The 21049-nt window shown below is 42.3% G+C and overlaps 1 protein-coding gene across 5 annotated transcripts in view; it reads right to left on the bottom strand.

Moving 5' to 3' along the window:
- The window catches only part of cdc42bpab (CDC42 binding protein kinase alpha (DMPK-like) b), a 68404-nt gene that overhangs the window by 3398 nt on the left and 43957 nt on the right, over positions 1-21049 (bottom strand). The window contains exons 11-42 of one of the 5 annotated variants that reach the window (XM_084560531.1): positions 20269-20447; positions 19911-20033; positions 19578-19711; positions 19317-19438; positions 19014-19134; positions 18574-18684; positions 18093-18340; positions 17891-17905; positions 16228-16333; positions 14244-14368; positions 13194-13299; positions 12797-12945; positions 12206-12297; positions 11716-11792; positions 10019-10057; positions 9207-9326; positions 8328-8411; positions 8119-8224; positions 7787-7923; positions 7357-7496; positions 6328-6409; positions 5900-6119; positions 5492-5554; positions 5085-5338; positions 4763-4887; positions 4432-4646; positions 4034-4131; positions 3772-3856; positions 3235-3358; positions 2775-2892; positions 2138-2240; positions 1880-2040 (exon numbers count right to left, since the gene is read on the bottom strand). In XM_084560531.1, the coding sequence (XP_084416657.1) occupies positions 1880-2040; positions 2138-2240; positions 2775-2892; positions 3235-3358; positions 3772-3856; positions 4034-4131; positions 4432-4646; positions 4763-4887; positions 5085-5338; positions 5492-5554; positions 5900-6119; positions 6328-6409; positions 7357-7496; positions 7787-7923; positions 8119-8224; positions 8328-8411; positions 9207-9326; positions 10019-10057; positions 11716-11792; positions 12206-12297; positions 12797-12945; positions 13194-13299; positions 14244-14368; positions 16228-16333; positions 17891-17905; positions 18093-18340; positions 18574-18684; positions 19014-19134; positions 19317-19438; positions 19578-19711; positions 19911-20033; positions 20269-20447 (3982 nt within the window). Of the gene's footprint in view, positions 1-1879; positions 2041-2137; positions 2256-2774; positions 2893-3234; positions 3359-3771; positions 3857-4033; positions 4132-4431; positions 4647-4762; positions 4888-5084; positions 5339-5491; positions 5555-5899; positions 6120-6327; positions 6410-7356; positions 7497-7786; positions 7924-8118; positions 8225-8327; positions 8412-9206; positions 9327-10018; positions 10058-11715; positions 11793-12205; positions 12298-12796; positions 12946-13193; positions 13300-14243; positions 14369-16227; positions 16334-17890; positions 17906-18092; positions 18341-18573; positions 18685-19013; positions 19135-19316; positions 19439-19577; positions 19712-19910; positions 20034-20268; positions 20448-21049 lie in introns of all 5 variants that reach the window. The other 4 variants (XM_084560529.1, XM_084560530.1, XM_084560532.1 and 1 more) reach the window with 4 other exon arrangements.

The following is a 21049-nucleotide window of genomic DNA, read 5'->3' on the forward strand; positions in this document are numbered from 1 at the left end:
AATGATCGGCTGAAGGAAAACAAACATGCAGGCAGGACAGATGGGAGGGGGCGGGGGGGGCTGAGTGGGTTAGACCTCATACTGTACTCAGCTCGTACAGTATGACTCACATCAGCCTTCATCTAGCCGTATGTGTGTCTGACCACGTAATGCGTGACATCCTCAGGTTAGGATTCGTAATAGCCTCATGTGCTGTGGAGCATCTTCCAGTTCAGTGATCAGCTCCTGTTTCCATCAGTCCCATATAGAGCACAGTCACCCACCACTACGGCTACAAACAATCAGACATTTTTTCTACATCTGCTACAGTCAGTTGTTTATCACACCACACACACACTAGTGCCTTTAACAAGTCAGTGTAGATGGGCAGCTGTGTTTTTTTGCTCTAATAACATCCTGATGAGATCGTACATTGAGGACTGCTGCCCAGCTACATTGTCTAAACATTGCTCATCAACGTCGATTGCTCTGTGTGGTGTTTCAAAGCACTCATACTAACTAATCAGTCACTGAATAGTCATTTAAAACGTACATCAGGATTCAAACCATGCAGATTTTGTGCAGTTATCACGTTGTTTGTTCAGTGCTGACAGATCCTGGTTTTAAACCCTGAGACTGTGGCCTAGTTGTGCTCTGAAGCGGACATCTCCCGGCTAGAAACATGGCCGTCAGGGAGCAGTATGGAAGCAGACATGCTCTGTGACTGGGCAGCAGCGATGGGAAGCAGCGTTGCACCTTGTCGTCAGCGTCCAAACGCAGCCATAAAGGCCAGATGACACACTGATCTGACGGTGCAGCTGATGCTTCAGTGAAAGATGCAACAAAAAAAACATCGGATGCCGCTGATGTGGCGGGACTGAAATGGTGCAGCGGAGAGGGGGGGGGGCGGCAGATTCTCTGTGACGTGTTGTCAACACACCTCATGCTACTTAAAGTGTCAGCCTGTAAGTAACGGGTACACTGTGTGCTGCGTGTGGGTGCATACTGAGTGACACGGTGCTCTCAGGTGTGTGTAGTCGTTACAGCTGGAGACATTACCTTCATCTTACTAAGCAGGGTCCTTAAAGCCCTTTTCAGATCAGGGGTCTTCTCCGACGGTGAGACTGCCTGCCACTGCAGAGGAGAGTTCAGACTCAGCGCCCAGCCCACAGACAACATGCTGGGGTGGGACAGGGCGGGCGGGGAGCGCGGGGTACAGCTGGGTTAGGGTGGAGGGAGGCGAGGAATGGGGCAGAATGGAGTTGATAGCGTCTGGGTTTATGGGCCATGGGGATGGGGAGCCACAGAAAGGATGGCAGGCGGTTTGAGGGTGGAGGGGGTGGAAGTACAAGCTACTGTAGATAGTATCTGACAGTCTTCTTATTTACATGATGCTGGTTTGTGATTTATGTGGCACAGATGCTATGCTCCATGGAGGAAAGTCACCAGGGCCTGAATCTAGGCAGACTAGACAGATGACTGACTGACAGGGAGCTAACACGCTGGTTGGAGCGGTGGGATGAGGTGAGAGGTCTGCACAATGGTGTCGGGATGCTTGTGACTGATGGGAGGAGTTTATTTTGGATTTTTTTTTTTTTTTTTTCAACAGGGAATATGGGATCTAGTTTCAAATGTGTGGTAATTTCATGTCTAACTTCTACAGTCACAAGGAAACAATCGTGATCTCCATTAGGACTTGTTCATACGAGGCTGATGCTGGGTTGACAGTAACTCTGTATTACAATCACATGTGTTCTGATTAGTAAAAATTGAATTATGTCGCTCAGACATGATTAGTTTTGTTTTAGGCAACTGTTCCAAAACTCTAAAAGAGGCAGTATTTTAGCGTTTAGTCAACCGTACATGAAGCTGTATGCTCAGTTTCAATGCTTTCACTGACCTCTCTGTCGAACTGTGAGAGCGGCGCGTCCCCACAGTCCATTCCTCCCCCAGAGGACAGGGAGCTCTCAGAGGGAGAGGTCATGGTCTGGCGTTTGGAGCTTCCGTAGCTACCACCAGACAGCTCCCTGCGCAGAGCGCTGCCGTTCTGAGAGGACGAGCCTGGATAGAGAGGAAGACGTGAGGCACGAAGCTAACCGATGCGGTTCAGTAAAGTGGCCGAGCTTCCTGAGAGGTTTCACGGGCTGCTGTCACTCACGTATGCCCAGTCCGCTGCTGGCGCTCATGGAGCGGCCCGGCTCGGCCCGGTTCTTGGTGATGGAGGGGATGCTGACCGAACCGCTGAACCCAGCACGGTTGTCCTGAACACGGACGTTCTGGTTTAAACACGCAGAGAGCAAACACACACACACACACACACAAGACAGAGTGCAGTGCAGGGAGAGGAGTGAGGAGGGTGCACAGCTATAAACACATGCTCATCCACTTCAACACAGATATGATTCATGTGTGTGATATGACTGCTGGGGTCTGGGCAAAAAGACACACATGCAGGGACTTGTAAACAAAGAAGAGCTCAGGTGAAGCTGGATCATCACAGTTCAGTGAACAGATCCATATGAGGGTGGGCCGAGCTTTTCAAGTTAGTTTACAAAACAGAGCAAAAATGGAATGTGGACAACTTGCTCACAGTGCTGCCATGCTACATGTTAAAGGGTAAAGGAGGCAGGGATACTGGTTCTGCAGAAGCAGCAGGTGTACAAACACACACATCTTCAACAGTCAGTGGTTCTGTGTCCGTCTCTACATGTGGCTTTGTCTTGTGACTGTGTTCTTTGAGGATGCTGTGTGCATTATGTTTTACTAACATGTAGTGCGTGCATTTGCATGTGTACCATGGGCAGGTCTTTCAGGATCTGGATGCCGTCTCCTGGTCCCATGTGGGCCACGTGGTTGAAGTTGGTGGGGTTGGAGATCAGCTTGTTCCTCATCTCTGGATCTCGCAGCATCTCTCTGGAAGCAGAAAAAAAAAGGTCAGGGGCGCAACTGTAGGGCAGCAGAGCAGACTAAGAGAAACCAAGATGCTCTTCCTCTCTACTCTATCAAACACAGTGAAGGTTTTCATGTGACAACTACAGTCTGTCCTGGACAGTTATTCCTCTTGACAGTTTGACATTATGACCTACAGACGTATTTCCTCCAGGCTCAAAGCAGTGATGCAGAGGAAACAAATAGAAGCAAGAAAAATCTTGCAAAGCAATAATTCTGAATACACTGGTGTTGTATAAAAGGCTGCAGTAGAGTGAGCATTAAGCTGTATACATGGTGGAATTTGCCGTTTTGGGTTGCAGGTACCTCCTCTGTTGAAGTCGCTCCTCCTCAGGCACCCTGAATGAGAAGCGTCTCTTATTGTTCATGCTGCGCACCATCTGCTTCCTGCTGTTGTCTGACGTCTCTGGGACCACCAGCTCATCACCCTCTGAAAGATCACAACAAACCCAGAGGCATGTTGACAGGGATGACTACAAAGCATTTCAGTTCCAGTGGCATGTCCTTGACAAGTTTCACTTCAAACAACAAACTATAAGGAATCTCAGCACAGCAACAAAACTGTGCTGAGTTCAAGTGCTGCAATGACAGCTGTGAATATGAGCAGCTATATCTACTGATGATTTACCCTCAATCCACAGGCCCTGTTTCATAGTAATATATGACTGGCCAGAGAATGAGTAGATCTAGAACACATTCATGTATGTGTGACTGAGCCTCAGAATTAATTCTATGACACTGAGTAGCTTTTCTTCTGATGTTTACATTTTAAAAAGAATATTAAATCCTATTTTAAATGTTTTTAGTGGAGTACTTTTTCACTTTTTACTTCAGAGTACTTACCAGCCATCTTGTTTCTGAAGTAAATAAGGCGTACTGTTTCCAGCCCCAGCAGGTTCAGAGAGCCGTCGATGTTCAGAGGTCGCACCTGAAGGAGAGGCAGAGAAATCCACCATCAGTAACTGATTTCAGATCACTCTTCTGTTTTATCGAAGGGATTCATTCTGAGTATAAACAATATCCACCAGGTGGAGCCAGAGAAGCTTCCAGATCTCTCCGTTGCTTCTGAAACGTCATTCATGTCACATTCACAAGAGACACTGACCTTCTTGAGAGGCATGGTCTGGATCCACTCCATAGTGTTGACATCAAACACATCCACAGCGTTCTCACTGTACACTGACAGGTAGGGGGCGTTGTAGCCTGAACATAAGGAGACAACAGTTACTACACACCTCAACCTAGATTTCCATTGCTTGACTAGAATCAACACAACACTATATAGACCAATCTCTTATTTATACAAATAAAAACAAAAAACCATGCAACACTATAGATTTAACTTTGTCTAATCATGAACTTTTCACAAATCCTGTTCATGTACATATAAACCATTGACTAGTTAGAGAGACAGCTCATATCATGGTGAACAGACTATAACAGTCTCAATAAAGTTCCACTTTCATACCTGCATTTACATTAAACCAACATTTGTACACTCACAGGCAGCGTTGGGCACAGCTGGCCACATCAGCTCCTGCTGACGCGACCTGCGGCCCTGAGAGTCCACGTACACTCCGATGGCGCTGAAGCACAGCAGCAGCTCTTTGCTGGAAATCTCCACGGCGCAGAGGGCGTCCAGGCCCTGCTGAGGGATAAAGGCCAGGGTGTGGTCCTCCGAGTGGAGCAGACTGACCGGGGACATGTCACCATGGACACTGTGGAGGTTTTCACAAACGCCAAGTCAGGATGATCGAATTTTACTAAACAAACATCACATGACTATTAAGAGGAACATCTCTACGGTATTTAGAGTGATAAACAAATGGAGTACCTATAGCGCATGAAGCCGGACTGGTAGCCCACATAAAGACGCTCACTGAGCAGACCCATCCACTGAACTTGCCCCGGGGCCTGCAGCTCCCGCAGCCGACGGTGACGCTGTTTACTCTTGTTCACCTGTGGAATTGGAATTTTAAAAAAGCATGAAAGTTGGTCAAAACATGTAATGACCTGTTAGGAAGATGCAGAAACTAAACAAGTCACGGGTAATTTGATTGCTAGATTAAATCCCTTACATTAAACAAAAATATGAGCAACTAATATTGAGCTGTGTTTGAACATGTGCAGCAGATGATGTAGGCAGGGTTCCTGACCTCGTAGCATATGATTTGTCTCTTCATGGCCACACAGAGGCAGGTGAGAGAGCCATTACGGACAGGGCCAGAGACGACAGTCTGGCAGCCTTTTGTCTCAGCCAACTTGTAGGACTCGGTCTCTCGGCCATCCAAGGCCTGCGTGGGGAAGAGGCGGACGTGGCGGTTCCTGCCAGAAATGACAGCCAGCAGCTGCTCCTGGGGAATAAGGTCTATGTGGTGGACCTTTTTGTTGTCCCCCACTCTGATTATTTCTGAGGACACAGGAAGAGTGTAGGGCAGAGCAAAGAAAAGCAGGAAAGGAGAGGTGACAAGTCAGAAGACAAGAATAGAAAAAGTACTTCCAAAAGTCACACAGGAGGAGTTAATCTTCTGTGTGAATTTGTCTGCTCTAAAGTGGAACTTACCATCTTTGGTGACATGGATGACAAAAAGTCCTTCCTCATTGCCCAGGGCGACACGCTCGTGATCTGAGGGCAAAGCAAATGAAGCCAGACGGCCATTTCAGAGTCAGTAAGGAGACAGAGAGGGGCATTGTGGGCAGGAAATGTTCCAATCTGCTTGCTAGCTTCTATTTTCAAAATACGGCAATAATCAAACATCTGGGCCCAGAGGCTATCTCTCATTTAATTGGTTACAAATAGAAAATATGTGTTTCTGGGTCAACTATGCTCAGATGAACAAGGAACTTTCTATTTATGAGATAATGGCTCTACATAGCCTGGATGAAGAGATAATGGGAAAGTACATATATTTGCAGAGACATATTTTGACTGCTTCAAGATACTCTGTGTTTTTTCAACTGAAAGGCCCACCTATGATAGCAGCAGACTGTGTTGTCTTGATGAGCGGCAGGGTGCTGTCGTAAGCCTCCTTGGGGACGTAGACAAAGCGCTCCTTGAGCTTGTTCTTCTTGAGGATGCGGTGCAGCTCGTTGAGGAGACCCACCCACTTGTTCCTCTCCTGGTCGCTGTCCGCCAGGATCAAGATGGAGGGCTTGTGGCTACTGGAGGGGGAGAGCTGGGACGCTGTCACCTGAGGAGAGACGAGGGATGAGTGAAAGGTCAAAATTCATCCTTTTCCTAAATAAAAGGTAATGCTCATCACGATATAATCAAAATAATCAAACAAACCAGAATTTCAATCAGAAAGGCATCACAAACGTGGCACAGAACTTTGATAACTTCTTGTGTTTACAGGGACATACGTTTACTTTAGGGAAGAGCATGTCAAGTGCACTCACTCTGAATATACAAGGAATATCTTTGCGGCTGGCGTGGATGACATCAGAGGCCAGGACAGAACTGACTGAAAACTCTTCATCCCTGAATGACAGAATATGATCACAGGTTAGACAACGGCACTTATAAAAGCAAAGTTACTGATTAAAATCTTCTATTCCTGGTCAGCTGTCAATCCAAAATGTGTTGAAAGAATGTTAATAGCAACAGCATATGATTATTTCGGACACTGACTGCTCTTTCAAGTCATAGTGAATGCCTTTTACGTTTAAGTTCTTGACACACAAGTTCACACAGTGCTGATTAATGTTATCAGTGCTCAGTAAATAGAGTTTTAAATTTGGTGTCAGTGGAAAATTCCCATGTTGGTGCACTGGTAACAGTGGCTGTTTGCCAGAGTTAAACAGAGGAGCAACTGCAGCGATGCAGACGGCTTAGCCTACAGGAGTACAGCGGAGCCTACAGAAGAAACAGGGGTTATGAATGTAACTTGGGTTCTATGATTTTTGAAAGACAGTCTCTGATGGTCTCCAGGACTGAAACAAACTAGGAAATGCTTCAAAAAATTCTGATGTTCCTCATAAAAACAACCTGAACAGCAAGGACAAACAGATAACAACTGAAAGAAAGGACTGAGGCACTGTAGAATATAGGCATATGTTACATGTGCACATCTACAGTATAGTGTTTGGGTAATTATTACTTTCACTGCCAGAAGGCAAGGCAGAAGTTCTGTAATATAAATTTTAAAAAATCTGACTTGAATGGTTAATTAACTGTCTAACACATCATTTCAACACGTATTTCTAATAACTATGAAGAGCTTGTAAATGGTCTACATAGCGCATTTCTGCCTATTAGCACACAAAACGCTTCACAGTGACAATGACACATCTACCCATTTGTTCACACAAGCACACACATATTCACACATCAGTACCAAGCACTGGGAGCAACATGGGAAAATGTCTTGCTCTAGGATACTTTGGCATGTGGTCCATGCACCAGGGACCAGATAGTATTTCTCCTACCTCATATCTATGACTTGGCTGACTACTACACTCGGTTGTGTGGCTTTTCCTTCGCCCAGATCATAGAGGAATAGTTTGAAGTCACAGACCACTGCCATCGCCCTCTGCCAGCCCTTCTTGACCCCCGTTGGTTTGGGTATCTACAACAGACAAAGAAACATGGTTAGCATCAGAAAACCTGGACCAGTGCGAGCACTCCCATTACTGTACAGAGCCTCAAATAAAGTGTCCAACATAAACAATGTTTCATGTTTACCTCTGTGTGAGTGGAGGAAGACAGCATAGAGAGTGAAAGTCAACAAACAACTCAAACCAGCTTGTCATGAGGTCTCAAGACATCTGCATTCATTTAATCTGAGTGTTCACTTCACAAAGTCAATATTTGTGGCCAACCCAAAGACAACCCAAAGCCTCTGTCATTGTCACTCACCCTGACGTGCCCTTCATGCGCAGTGCCAATGCCCCTCTGAGGGTCGATGCCCAGAGGGCCCTTGGTCTGATCTTGGGGCACAGGACAAACAGCTGGAGCCTTGTCCGCACAGGTTACATGGCAGGAGAAATTACACACTAGACACATGGAGACAGATGGAGACAGGTGACGGCTCTGACTTACATATTTAATTTCCTAAACATTGAAAACAGGGACTGAAGTTTGTGGAATTATTTAATCTTAAATTTTGTGTGAGTTTAAGGGAGACAACATTGTCTACAAGATTAAGCAGTTTACAAGTTTTATTCCCTTCGCTTTTGTCCTTTTCTTACCTTCACACATACATCCTTGACGAATGAGTCCCACCATGAGGGAGGTGCACTGGTTACACTTGGTGGGCGTGTTGAATGATTTCACAACAAACTGATGTGCTTTGGGCTGTGTGGTTCCAATGAGCAAGAGAGACATCATTTTGGTTATTTTAACAGAAAAACAAGAGGCACAGCTTTCTAACGGTGACTGTACAGTAAAAATGTTTAACCTTAGGCGAGGAGCGTCCGATGCTGCCATATCCTCCTGAGCGCATGGTTGGGGTCTGGACCGTACGAGGCGGATGGTCTATCAACTGCACAACGGAAGACACAAAAACACGGCAGTGAGATAAAGCACCCTGGCTGTGGTCTGTTCAAGAAATTAGCACCAAAGTGTAGGTTAAACACCATCTAGGCTATAGCTTCCCAAGAAAAGGTTCAAGCAAGAAAGTCTGTAAGTCTAGAGGTAAAGACGGAAGGTGACAAACAGAATTTCATATTGATTGATAATGTATGGATTTAGCAATGACAGATTGTCTGCAATTACGTAAAAAAAAATTAAGTAACAAAAAGAAGCAAAAAAATCCTGTTTAATATTTGAAAAATAAAAATGCAAACCACAAGTCCCAAACAGGATGCTGGTATTTACTTGCTGCACCACATTTAACAACAGTCTGAGAACAAGCTACATTTAATTTAGATTGGAGTCTGCTGGCCTCACTGTGCTCTTTCTTATCACTGCTGGTTCTTCGCATTTCTCCATAACTGAATTACTTCCAATTCTTAAGGGATGACCTAGTTGACAGTCTCAGCTTTGTAGGTTGCAGAGGTTCAGCTAAACATGTAATTATAAATTTGTCCGTTTAAATATTTGGAAGTATTATGTTGCCATTCCTTGACATGCCAAGCATATGTGTAAGGTTTTAAGGGAGGGTTACAAGGCTAACCTAGCCAACTAATCTTTTTATGGATGCAGTGGTAACTAGGTTAAGAAATAGTCAAACAACAGTCATTCAGAAGTCTCCTTGTCCTCGGAAAGCCTGGCTGGTAGAATAGAGGCTAATGGGTGAAAACTTGAGTTTCTTGCACAGACTGAAAGATCCTCTGACCTCTATGGGCTCCATATCACTAGCCATGGAAGGTGAACGTGATCGGGACTTGAGGTGGGACTTAGGGTCGTCTTCTCGAGATGGAGTGTTGGATGGGGTGAAGTTATCCACGGAGTCCACCTGAGGGGCGAGAGGCAGGGTGAAGGAGAGGGAGAGGGGACAGGGAAAAGTAAGAAAAGGAAAAAAGGATTGCAGGAAGATGAGAGCACAAGAGAAGAGGATGAGGATGGGAGGAAGAAAGGATGATGAGAAATAAACAAGTTGAGGAAGGTGAGGCAAAAAGAGAGTGGGTGATAAGAGGAGAAAGGGAAAAAGTCTTAGTTAAACAGAATAAACTAGAGAATAATAGGCAGCATCCATGCTTTCAGAGAAGGCCAAGCACCATACTGTAATACACAAAGAAAAATCTAAAAATAACCAGATATTGTGGTCTAAATGTGTCACATCCACTGAACCTTCAAATAAGCTAGCCACAACTTTGCTGCACCCCCTGCTATTATAACACACTGCAGCCCAATGACCATGCTATTTTTAAACACCACAAGCACCACAAACCATGCACGGCCATCACAACGCTACACTGAAAGAAAAAAAAAAAACATTCACCAAAGAACACAGGTAGCACACAAAGAAATAAAGCAACATATAAACAAAAAAAAATCCAAATATGAATCCCTTTGATGGCACATAAAATCAACAAGCTTTCAAGGACCCCCGCCATGCAATCAGACAGCCACAATAAACACATAGGAAATCACACACAAGTTAAACATCGGTTTGACAAGACCACAGAGTGCAGTGATGGTGCTTACACGTCTGCCTTTGCTAGCCGGGCCAACGGATGGCGAGCGCTTCAGTGGCAGGAGGAGAGGCACAGAGTGGCAGAGACAGAGATGAGTGAATATCAGAAAGACTGTCTAACAGAGCTGAAAACACATATTTAAACGGACTGAGGGACAGACATGAAGGTTGTATGGTAATAGGCCAGTGGTTCCCAACCTTTTTTTTTTTTTGTCTGAAGTGGTGTTACCTCTCCAGGGAAATAAAACCAATATAGAGCCTTTTATATCCATCGCTTTATCATTTCAGCCCTTTCTTCTTTTTTGCTCACAATTGCAGCACATTGAGGTTAATGTGGAATCAGTGACGGAGGCTGATGGACACCTCACTGATTATTACAGTCATTAAGTCAGAAGTCTGCATACACATGAGCCAAATACTTTAAAATTTTTCACAATGCCTGATATTTAATCCTAATAAACATTCCCTGTCTTAGGTCAGTTAGGATCAATACTTTAAGAATAATTGTAGAGTTTTCATTGGGTCAAACGTTTCAGGCAACCTTCCACAAGCTTCTTAAAATAACTTGCAGGTATTTTAGCCCATTCCTCTTGACAGAACTGTCTTAACCAACTTCCCATTTGTAATCCAATTTGTTTATTTTCTCTCGAACACATGTATATGAATACTTCTTTGATTAAAAGTTCTTTATTTACTCTGGGCTCAGGTGTTGATGGTTGGGAAGCACGGCGCTAAACTACTGTGGGTCCACAAGGATTGAGTTGAGGACTGAAAAGAGATGGATGGTGCTAATGGAAGAAATACACATGGTAATGGAAGAAATACACATGGTAATGGCGAGGGAGCAGCCTGGGTAAATCAGTACAGAGAATGTTGACAAGTCAAGGTCTGCCTGAAAACATTAAGGATACAAATGATGTTATTTTAGTTCCATTCATACCAATCCTAACACTAGAAAGCCAAAGTACAGCCATTCAAACAGTCCACTGACCTATGATGTCTAGCAAGCACCTACATACCTACATGGGCAGTACACTGTAAGAATGTCCACATTAACAAGTGTTTCTGTTAAATATTACATCAGATTATTCAAGTATTTTAATAAATACTTTAATGATGATTTTAGTGCAATAACATAATGGTGGAAAACATTATAAGCACTGGAAGCAAATTCTGTCTCTTTTGTTTTTCAGAAAAATAAGATTGATTCCTTGTTGAAATGGAAGGACTGACATTTTTTCAGTGAATCTGCTCCTCCTCACAGTAACACTGACGCACACGGATATCCACACTGTCTTTCTCATCTATGACATGTTTTAACAGCCCTATAGCTACTGTCACATGTACGCACACACACACGGTCCTCAACCTAAACATGATAAACTTACATCTTCCCAAAACTCAATTAAAGAAGATGAGGATGAGGAATAAGAGTCCTGATGTACCACAGAGTGATGCCAGGAAAACAACCAAAGAGATAAAACAAAAATAAAGACATAGAAAAATGCATGTGAACAAAATAATAAAAGCATGAAGAAAAAACAGAAATGTAACTCAATGAGCAGGATAATGAGATTTATCATTTCAAAGCTTGTCATTGTTTTTTTTTTTTTATATATATATCGGGCCGTTAGAAGCTTTATCACATCAGCTTTTTTCTTTTTAAATAAATTGGTTCCTATGAGGATTTTCTTTCTTGAATACTTACATCAAACTGGTCGAGGGCTGAGGTGGGGGCATTGAGAAAAGCCAAGAAGGAATTCTGGGAATCCTGGTGCTTGACTCCTATAGACACAGAACAAATAACACAACAGTGGTTGAGTCCGTCATATTAATACATCAAAGGCTGACTTAAACAAATGAGTCACAGGACTGTGTCTAAGAACTGGGGGAAGTTTCATATGACCTACGTAACAATACATTTTCATGTACATAGCACATGATTTTATTTCTCAGATGTGGGAGCTGATACAAAAGCCTCTAATTTGGGTCCCTGATTGTGGCATAACCCTCTTTTCTCTGATAATCCCCTAAGAAACGTTTCAGCAGTGCGGTGTCCATTCATCCAAAGCACACAATAGAGAAAAGAGAAAAGCGTGCACATAAATCACTGCATCATAACATGTAAGGCCACTGGGTTTGTGAATATAATTAAAGGCAGTTTGAAAATCAGTGTGCATTGTATGTTTTATTATTACCCCTTCGTAGCCGCAGCTCCTCTGTCTCCTTTTTCAGCCGGTCAATCTCAGTCAGGAGCTCCTGGTTTTTACTCTCCACCTCCTGCAGTTTACTGGTGGATCAGAGTCAATAATGCATCAGACATGGTCCAGTTGTGGTTCATAGAAGAATTTCAGCCTTGTGGTTATAGGCCTCTGCCAACCAGTCAATCAACAGTTTACTTCCATGTTTGTTTAGACTCAAGAATTTAATAAAACTTATTTGAATGTCACAGTGAGGCCGACCTTTTATGCATGAAATGTCATCACTTCGTCATTGTATTCTTTTAAAAGTTTGCCATAATATGGTGAGTTAAAGCCAAAAAACATGTGGTGGGATTGATCCTGAACTGAACTGTGACCACTAAGTTTTAATCAGATCATTCTTGAGTCTAAGTCTGAGCCAATTTGAGGAAATTCATTCAAATTGTTTCAGAACTGGACGTACATAAAGTACAGACAGTCATCCTGAAAAACAAAATACATCCAACCACAGCTCACTGGCACAAAAACTTTCACATCTCAAGTGGATTACATTTAATATGTTAATGTACTATTGTGAAGTGTCCGTACCATTCTGTGGAAATGTTGTTGGCCTTGACCTTGTTCAGTTCGTCCTGGATGCCCTGCTTGGCCCTGATCTCAGCGTCCAGGGCCGACTGAAGCTCCAAACGTGCAGACATGTCCAGCTTTGCAAAACGTCGCATCTTCCACGGCATGTCCTAAAACAGAAAGAGAGAAAGAAAAAGAGTTAAAAGTTAGTAAATCACAAACGAGCAGAAAGGAAAACATGTCAATTAAGACACACTACAGTTCATTTAATTATCTTGGAGACATTAAGGTCCTGCTGTAGTTTTGTTAATTTTAACATTTTATCAATGTTAACATTCATAATTAGAGAATGTTTGGCAGCAAAGCTACATTACTGTTTACATCTACAGTCCATTATCTATCTGTGAGTATATTTTACCGTGGCTCTCGCTCCAAGGCTGGTGTTTCTTAATCCCTCCAGCTCTTCTGTCATCTTTGTGGCCAGAGCCTGCAGGTATCCTCGAGCATCCTTCTCGTCACTCACCCTGCAGCGAAGACACACAAATGCACATATTTGCATTACTATATATATGCTTACACATGCCAAACCCTTAACCATCAATAGTAAAGGCCTAAATTTGTACTTAATAACCTAAAGATATGTTAACCTCTCTACAAACAACTCCGCCTTTAAGACAATGTGACATCACTGTATGCTCTTTAGGTGCTGTCACTACAAAATATACGTATCAGAACTTGCACATCATTAACTACACACACATACGTGCAATTAAGGACACATGTTCAGCGTATAGATGGCTTTAGGTACGTTATTAATCGATAACATTCACGGCAGAATAAACAGTATTAAAAGATTAACTTAAGCTATTCCCAACTTAAAAATATAGACTTTTACATGCACGAACACTGTGCACTTTAGTTGCATTTCAAACTACATACAATATTTTTCCAACTAAGTGATCCTGTGGCCTAATCTATCCCCCTGGTGGCAGTAGTAAACCACTGCCACCAGGGGGCCACGGTGATCTCCACATTTTTCTAAACTTACATTCCACACTCAACGTTTGTACACGCATGTTTGGAATGTGTTTGTGCCTGCACTGGTGTGTGTTTCTGTGTCTGGATGGATGAACTGTGTGTGTGTGTGTGTGTGGTATGTGTGCTATGTAAAGACTCTAGGCTTGTCCAACAGAGGGAGGCTAAGCAGCTGGCGAGGTGTCAGCTGCAATGGGAAATGATCTGAGAGGAAGGGAGGGTCAAGTAGCTCTACGATCATGAGAAGTATGCGAGAAGCGCTGCAGTTATGCTGTAAGGAACCCAATACATTACTAGACATAGTATGTGTGTCTGTTCGCACTGCGTGAGACAGAACATAGCCGTCTTTCACTTTGTGTTATAGTATGAGTGGGAAAGTATATGCCTCAGCAAGTATTTGGGACAGTCTATGTGTTTAGTTTTGTGCGCGTACCACTGGATGATTTCTGTGATCTGGGCCTCCCAGTGAGCCACGCTTTCCTTTTTATCAGCCAGCTCCCTCATCTCATCCTCCAGCTGCCGGTTGGAGCTGTTCAACTTCTCAAACATGCTGGTCAGCTAGGGAGAAAGCACACACAGGGGAAAAAAAAAATGATTATATTAAACATAACGCTAAAAGTGTAGAATCGTATAGCTGTCATTATATGGCACCTGGTAAAAAGATTCATATATATCTCACAACAGCATGATATTGCATTAAAAAAAACTATTGTCTAATGAGTCTAACAGATTTGTTTGATTTTGTTTGCTGTGTGACTGTGAAGGTGATCAGCATTGAACATGATGACTGGGTCAATATATATATACACATGTAAAATGAATCAGTGTCTTAATGAGGACACATTTAATGACCCAGATTCGGCATCACACGGGACCAGCAGTTTCTACTAAACATGCGTGTGCGTTCAGTTTTTGTGAGTCCATGGCGACATCATTACAAGTCTCAAACCGCCCGTTGTTTGCTTGAATACCTTTCTTTGTGGGCACATTTTTGGTGCCTTGCATCTTGTCAGTACAGTGATGTAATGAGAGAGTTATTGAGTACTGTATTGCAACTGCGGTCCAATCCCAAAGCTGGATTCTAAGAAATGTTTACAGTATCTGTGAGCTCAAGCTCATAAAATATTGTCAGTGTTATGGAAGTGTCCACCAAATCAAGTGCTTTATTCTATAAAGTTTCACAAGATTCTTCGCATCGTGTTTCAGAACAGATATAATTATGCAGATGATGAAATGATTGCTCACACCTAGAACCACACAGATATGTGAGTAAAGTAAAAATGCAATCGGACGTACTATGTAACTTTATGTGCAATCTGGGGATCTTGATTTTGCTAATAATTCACATAATGCAATGTAAGTTGTCAAAAGAGGGACAAGAGCCTGATGAATCGTACAAGTAGGCAATGAGGAAAAAGTCAAAGAACAATTAGAGAATATTGGAAAACGTTCTTGTATGAGGAGCAGCATCCAAAGTTCCTGTTCATTTCTTAAAATGCAGTTCCTTGGTAAAATAGTTTGTGTTCAATTTTAACTTTGTCTTGATGTCTATATATTTCCCTTCACATTCATTACCAATTTAATGCAGTCAACTGTGAAAATTAAACTTGAGAGGTACACCCTCATTCTCCCACCGTGAAAACTAAAACACATCAGATTTGAAGATGGAGTGGTTTGTTTTTTTGCTACTAGGCTAACAGTATTGTAATGAGTTGCCTCCTCTGACAGATAAGACTGGTCAAATAATAATATTTTCCCACTCCAAAATCTATTGAAGAATTAAGACTAGCATACAGACAGATCTAATCTGTCCGTGAGGCTTTTAAAAATAGAACTGTTAAAAATATATCATTTATCAGCATGTAAAATAACAGAACAATACATTAAATAACTCCAGTGATACAATTTTAGCGGCATTCTGTCTCTTTCATGGAGACATTATCTGTTGCAGACTTTAAAAACAACACTCCCATTTTATTCCATATGTCAAAAATGTCTCAGCTTATTAGACGGTGCTTAAATTGGGGGCTTTTTTACACTTCCAAGAGACATTTCCAAAGTCAACAGAGCGCAATCCAGAGAGTCATTCCATCTGACTGTGTAGGAGGCTACAGAGTGTTTTTATGGGGGATATTGAACAGTGATTTCTTTGGCATTAGCTGGGAGAGAGGGGGTGGAAGGAGGAATGTGATGAAAGAGTTTGAGCTTTCTGAGAGGGGTTACCTGGGGTTAAAGTGTTGTGTTTTTCTGTGTGTGTGTGCGTGTGTCACACATATTTTAGACATATAAACAAAGCTGAGAAAGCAAAAGAGAAAATGCAACAAAAAAGTGAGAAAGGTGACTTGTTTACGACATGTGTGAGTTAACACTACTTCTTGTTTTACTGAGTACATATGCAGTATAAACAGGAGCTGTACCTTCTCTAGTTCACTGGACAGCTTCTTATTTTCTTCTGTGAGCATGATTCGTTCCCTCTCATATTTCTGCTTGTACTCCGTCTCACACTCTTCCCGCTCGCTTTGGCTGGATGAAAGACACACATGGATTGTTAAACTTGTGACATTGTGTAAATTTACATTTATACACTAACCACAATTTACAAAGGCCAAACCAATCTGACTGGTGGCTTTGTCATTTTATCAAAAACACTAAGTCAGAACTTTAAAATGTGCACTTTATTCAACTCTATTTTGGTATAAACTAAAATGTTGAATGTTCTACACTGACATAACATAAACATATCAAAAATGCAATCGAATGTTCACCAGTTCCACTGTTAACCTTCAGAAATCCTTGTCTATCCTCCTACATTTATTTTCATGTGGGCCTGAGGCTTCAAGTACTTCTCCAAAACCTAAATCAAAGACTCGATTCTAAGATTGGGTACATATTATTCAGTTAGAATCTTATACAATGGTGAGTTTAAAAATGCATGAGAAAGCCATACGAATAACATGACAGTAACACCAGACAGGAAGGTTAGGCTACAGGGAACAAAAACAAAGCTCTAAAGCTTTCTCCACAAAAACAAGATTTTATTAAAATTTGATTAAACTAGTGGTTCTTAAAGGGGGATCAGGTGCTCCGGAGTACCGGGGGGGCTCCAGCAGAAAAATAACATCTCTTCATTTCTTGGTATATAATCTCAACTTTGGCTCATTTTGACAGAATGTTTTTATTCAACCACTCTTACCCTCAGTTCACCATTTAGAAAAAAAGTGTAGAGTATTGAAAGAAAGTTGTAGCATTAAAAGCAACCATATTTATCTGTTGCAGCTGTGTTTAAGTTCAGAAATGCACCTTAAATGGACATAATATGGGAGTTCAATAACGGTTACTGTCCCTTGGCTTTTAATTTAGCTTTTGAGGTTCAGGAGGTAAACATATACGGACTATGCTGAGATATTAAGCATCACATGGTGAGGCTGCAGATTTTAGCTGACTAAGTATCCCTCCCTTTCCAAGCATAGGGGAAGGTACAGTGACTAACATAAAAGGTCCTCTGTAGACTGAGTGTTTGGTTTGTCTGTTCTGAGCTACTGTAGAAATGTAACGGTGCATCATGGCGGTCTCAGTAAAAGCTGAGTGGACCTGCTCCCTGTGTATATATAAAAAGGAGTAATTCTAAGCTAACAAAAAAAAAAACAATGACTCATAGTTATAGGCGATTATAGACTAATAAAAACAGAATTATGACAACTATTCCCTTTCTGCTAATAGATCCTGCTACAACCTACACGATGGACCATTAAAAACTAAAATGATACTGTGAACGTAACTGGGTAGAGAAAAACGTGCTTTAAAGTCACTCATTCATTCATTCTGACAGTTGGGCATGTCAGAAAAACACTTGCAAACAGAAAAGACTCATTTATCAACATTTACTAACTTTCCTATCCTTTAACAACAATGAAACCATCTCTGAAAAGGTGATGGTCAACTTAAAACTCTTGTTTTTAATCTTAGCTGAAAAGCAAGTGAATGAAAACACTGGATAACTATTCAAAAACAAATAGCACTTCACAATTACTACTACACATTATATTAAACAGGGACTTAAGTTTTTTTTAAAGTAATTACCTCATGGAATCATCACTGAAAGAGACAATGAAAAAATAAAAATAATGTGATTTTGACCATTTTGATTCTTACAGTATAACATAAAAGACTGTCAGGATTAGACAAAAAAATGTAAAAATGGAACAGACAAGACAGGTGGTATGGAATACTGGATACCAGCAGCCAACTGACAAACAAACAAAAAAGTAAACAGATAAAATACCTTTCACGGCGAGTCTTGTCCAGTTTGTCTTTGAGCATCAGCTTCTCCTTCTGCAAGGTGAGGTTTACACTCTCAGCATCTCTCAGCTCTTTGCGCAAGGCCTTAAGATCAGTGCTATGCTGTGCTTCCCTGCGCGCCAATTCCTGCTCATGCAAAAGTGTTTTCTTCTCCATTTCTCCACGTAAGCGCCCCACCTCTTGGGTCTGGTCCGCCGAGGCCGGAGCAGCAGAGGAGCCAGCCTGCTTCACCTGGGTGGTGAGGAATGAGGAGGGAAGTGGGGTTTTGAGGTTCAGTGTCAGAGACGAGGATTAAAGTAAAGTATGGAGGAAAGAGTGAGAAGTGTACCAATAAGATTATTTGGATCCATACAGAAAACACACACTCTAAATCCTCTTGGTCTCACAGTCTCAACTTTTAAGGATGTGCAGAGACCCTGTAGAAGGACAGGTTAGTGTTTAACCATGTGTGTTTACACACTTACCTTAAGCCCTTCCAGCTCTTCCTCCAACTGTCTGCTGTACTGTTCATTGCGCTCTCTCAGCTTCTTCTCTTTCTGAGCCTCTACTGACTGCTCCTCTGCCTGTGCCTCCATCTGATGACAGACACAAACTATAGTCATTACGTTGTACATTTTCCCATAAAAGACAAACAGTTTAAACATGCAAACTATATGCAAACACTGTGCTGACCCACATGAGAAACAATGTGTCAAAACAAATGAAATCAATTTTATTTGATTTTCTGACCTTATTCATTCTTTATTAAAGTCAAAACAGCATTGTTTCTAATGGGCGGTAGTAATATTTCTAGAGAGTTTATACAAGTAGAGCATATAGATACAAATTGTAGCTTGAGTTGTGTACCAACCAGTCACTGAAGACAGAACAGGGTGTGCTAACAACCACAGGGAGTCTACTCTACCTCCTTCTTGGCCCTCTCAGCCTTTCGCACCTCAAGGCGGAGAGCCTCAAGCTTCTGACTCTGGCTCTCCATCTCTTCTTCCTTGTCGCGCAACTGGCGAACCAGTCGTTGCTTAGTTGACCTGTGTGTACAGTTCAGTCAGAGCAGATTGTAAATGCTGCACTTAAGTAAAAAGTATGGACTCAGAATGGATGGTTTCTCCATTACACACTGTGATGCATTAAAGAAAGAATATGCATAGTATTTCTGTATTCCCTACAGCACGATAAATTGCCAGTCTCAAGTTTTGGGAAGAGATTCTACCTGAGCTCTGTGAGTCTCTCGTTGAGCTCAGAAAACTCCTGCATGGCCAGTTTTCTCTGGCTGTGGGCTTCCTTCAGCTCTTTTGACTGAGACTTCAACCTCTCAGCGGCATCCATAAGCTCCTGACCAGAACAAAAAACAGTGAAGATAAACTTTTCAGACAATTCCACGCATTAAAAAAACAACAACGTAGTTTGATTGTTCTTGAGGAAACACAGCTTTGTCTTTTACTACAGGTAATCTTTCCAGCATTGGTTATACCTTCTGTTGGTCATCTCTCTCCTGTGAAATGCTCTTCATCTGTTTCTCCAGAGTCTTGATGTGTTTTGATGAGTCCTCCAAGTCTCTACGAGCCGATGTAACATCTTCCAGCTGCTTCTCCAGTTGTCCAGAGTCTGATACACATATAAATTTTCATTTTAAGTTTTTGTAGGTCACTGAGACTTGTGAAGAATTTTGACTTTTGACAGGTATGCATGTTTATTTCCGTCATACAGAGATGGTTTGAATCCTGGCTAGTAGATTATGAGTGTCACAAACAGTCAGCCACTGATGTATGAAAGAAAAGCTGCTTTAAGCAGAAAAGGTCCTGACCAGCAATCTGCTTCTTGAGAATGTCAATCTCACTCTTCAAGCTCCTGATCTCCACTTCCTTGTTAGAGCTGACGGGGCCTTCGCCTGTCGGGTGCTGTAGCGCCTGCACTGTCTGAGTCGACTCTGTAACATGTCAGACAAGAGATATTATTTATGTGTGCTTTATGAGGAGAGAACACCTAGTAAAAGTGGAATCTAAATGTAAATTTGTGTATGCGGTGTATACAGCCTGTACATGTATGCATGCATTCCTCTTAATAAATGCACTCCCTCTCTGCCTCAGTTTACAATGTGGTTGTGTGCTCGTATGTGATTCAGGACATGTATGCAGCCAAGTGGAGTACTTCTTAAACCTCACCTTGCAGTTTGCGACTCAGCTCTAGCTTCTCCTGTTCTAGGCGGCGGATCCTCCTCTCATAGGCCTCGGTGGCCAGGCTGTCCTCCAGGCTACGCTTGACATCCAGGTCCAGCTGGTCCTGCCCGGCCTTACCTGGCTCGCCTGAGAGCTGTCGCAGGCAGCCCCGGTCTGATAGGTAGCTAAAGGGGAGGTGGATGGGGAAGAAGTTGTGCAGAAAAGAGAAAAATGTTGGCACAGTGAAAACATTACAAATATGAATCAGTATGAATGATTAGCAAGGAAAACACATTTGTAGAGGTGAAAATATGGGAAATTGAATATGGGAGAGAAAGAGGCCAGAAGAAAACAACAGAAACAGTAGGGGAGGGAAAACAGGAAAGAGAAATGGACGACAGAGATAGACACGAAAGATGAGAAGACATTGAGTCATAGAAGAAGAGAGGAGAGGGAGATGGGAATTGTGAGTGGGAAAGAGAGAGACAGAGAGGGGGAAAGGAAAAGGTCATTATCACTGAGCCTTGGAGAGATAAGGAAGTAACTGGTGAGCTCGTTGCTTTCTCACGAGTAGCACTTCAGTGCGAGGATCGACAGCAAGTCATGAAGATCACCTTATTAGGCAGGGAAGCTAATTTAATACTCCCACGCTTCTTCAGATAGAGAGATAATAACACTATGCAGTGAAAGGGCTTGCATAGAAATCAGTCTATTTAAAGTGACTAATTACATATGAAGCCAACTGATGGCAAGGTGCCATTTTTTCTTTACCTTTGAAATAATATTA

The sequence above is a fragment of the Chelon labrosus genome, assembly GCF_963514085.1.
Source record: "Chelon labrosus genome assembly, chromosome: 14".
Lineage (NCBI taxonomy): Eukaryota > Metazoa > Chordata > Actinopteri > Mugiliformes > Mugilidae > Chelon > Chelon labrosus.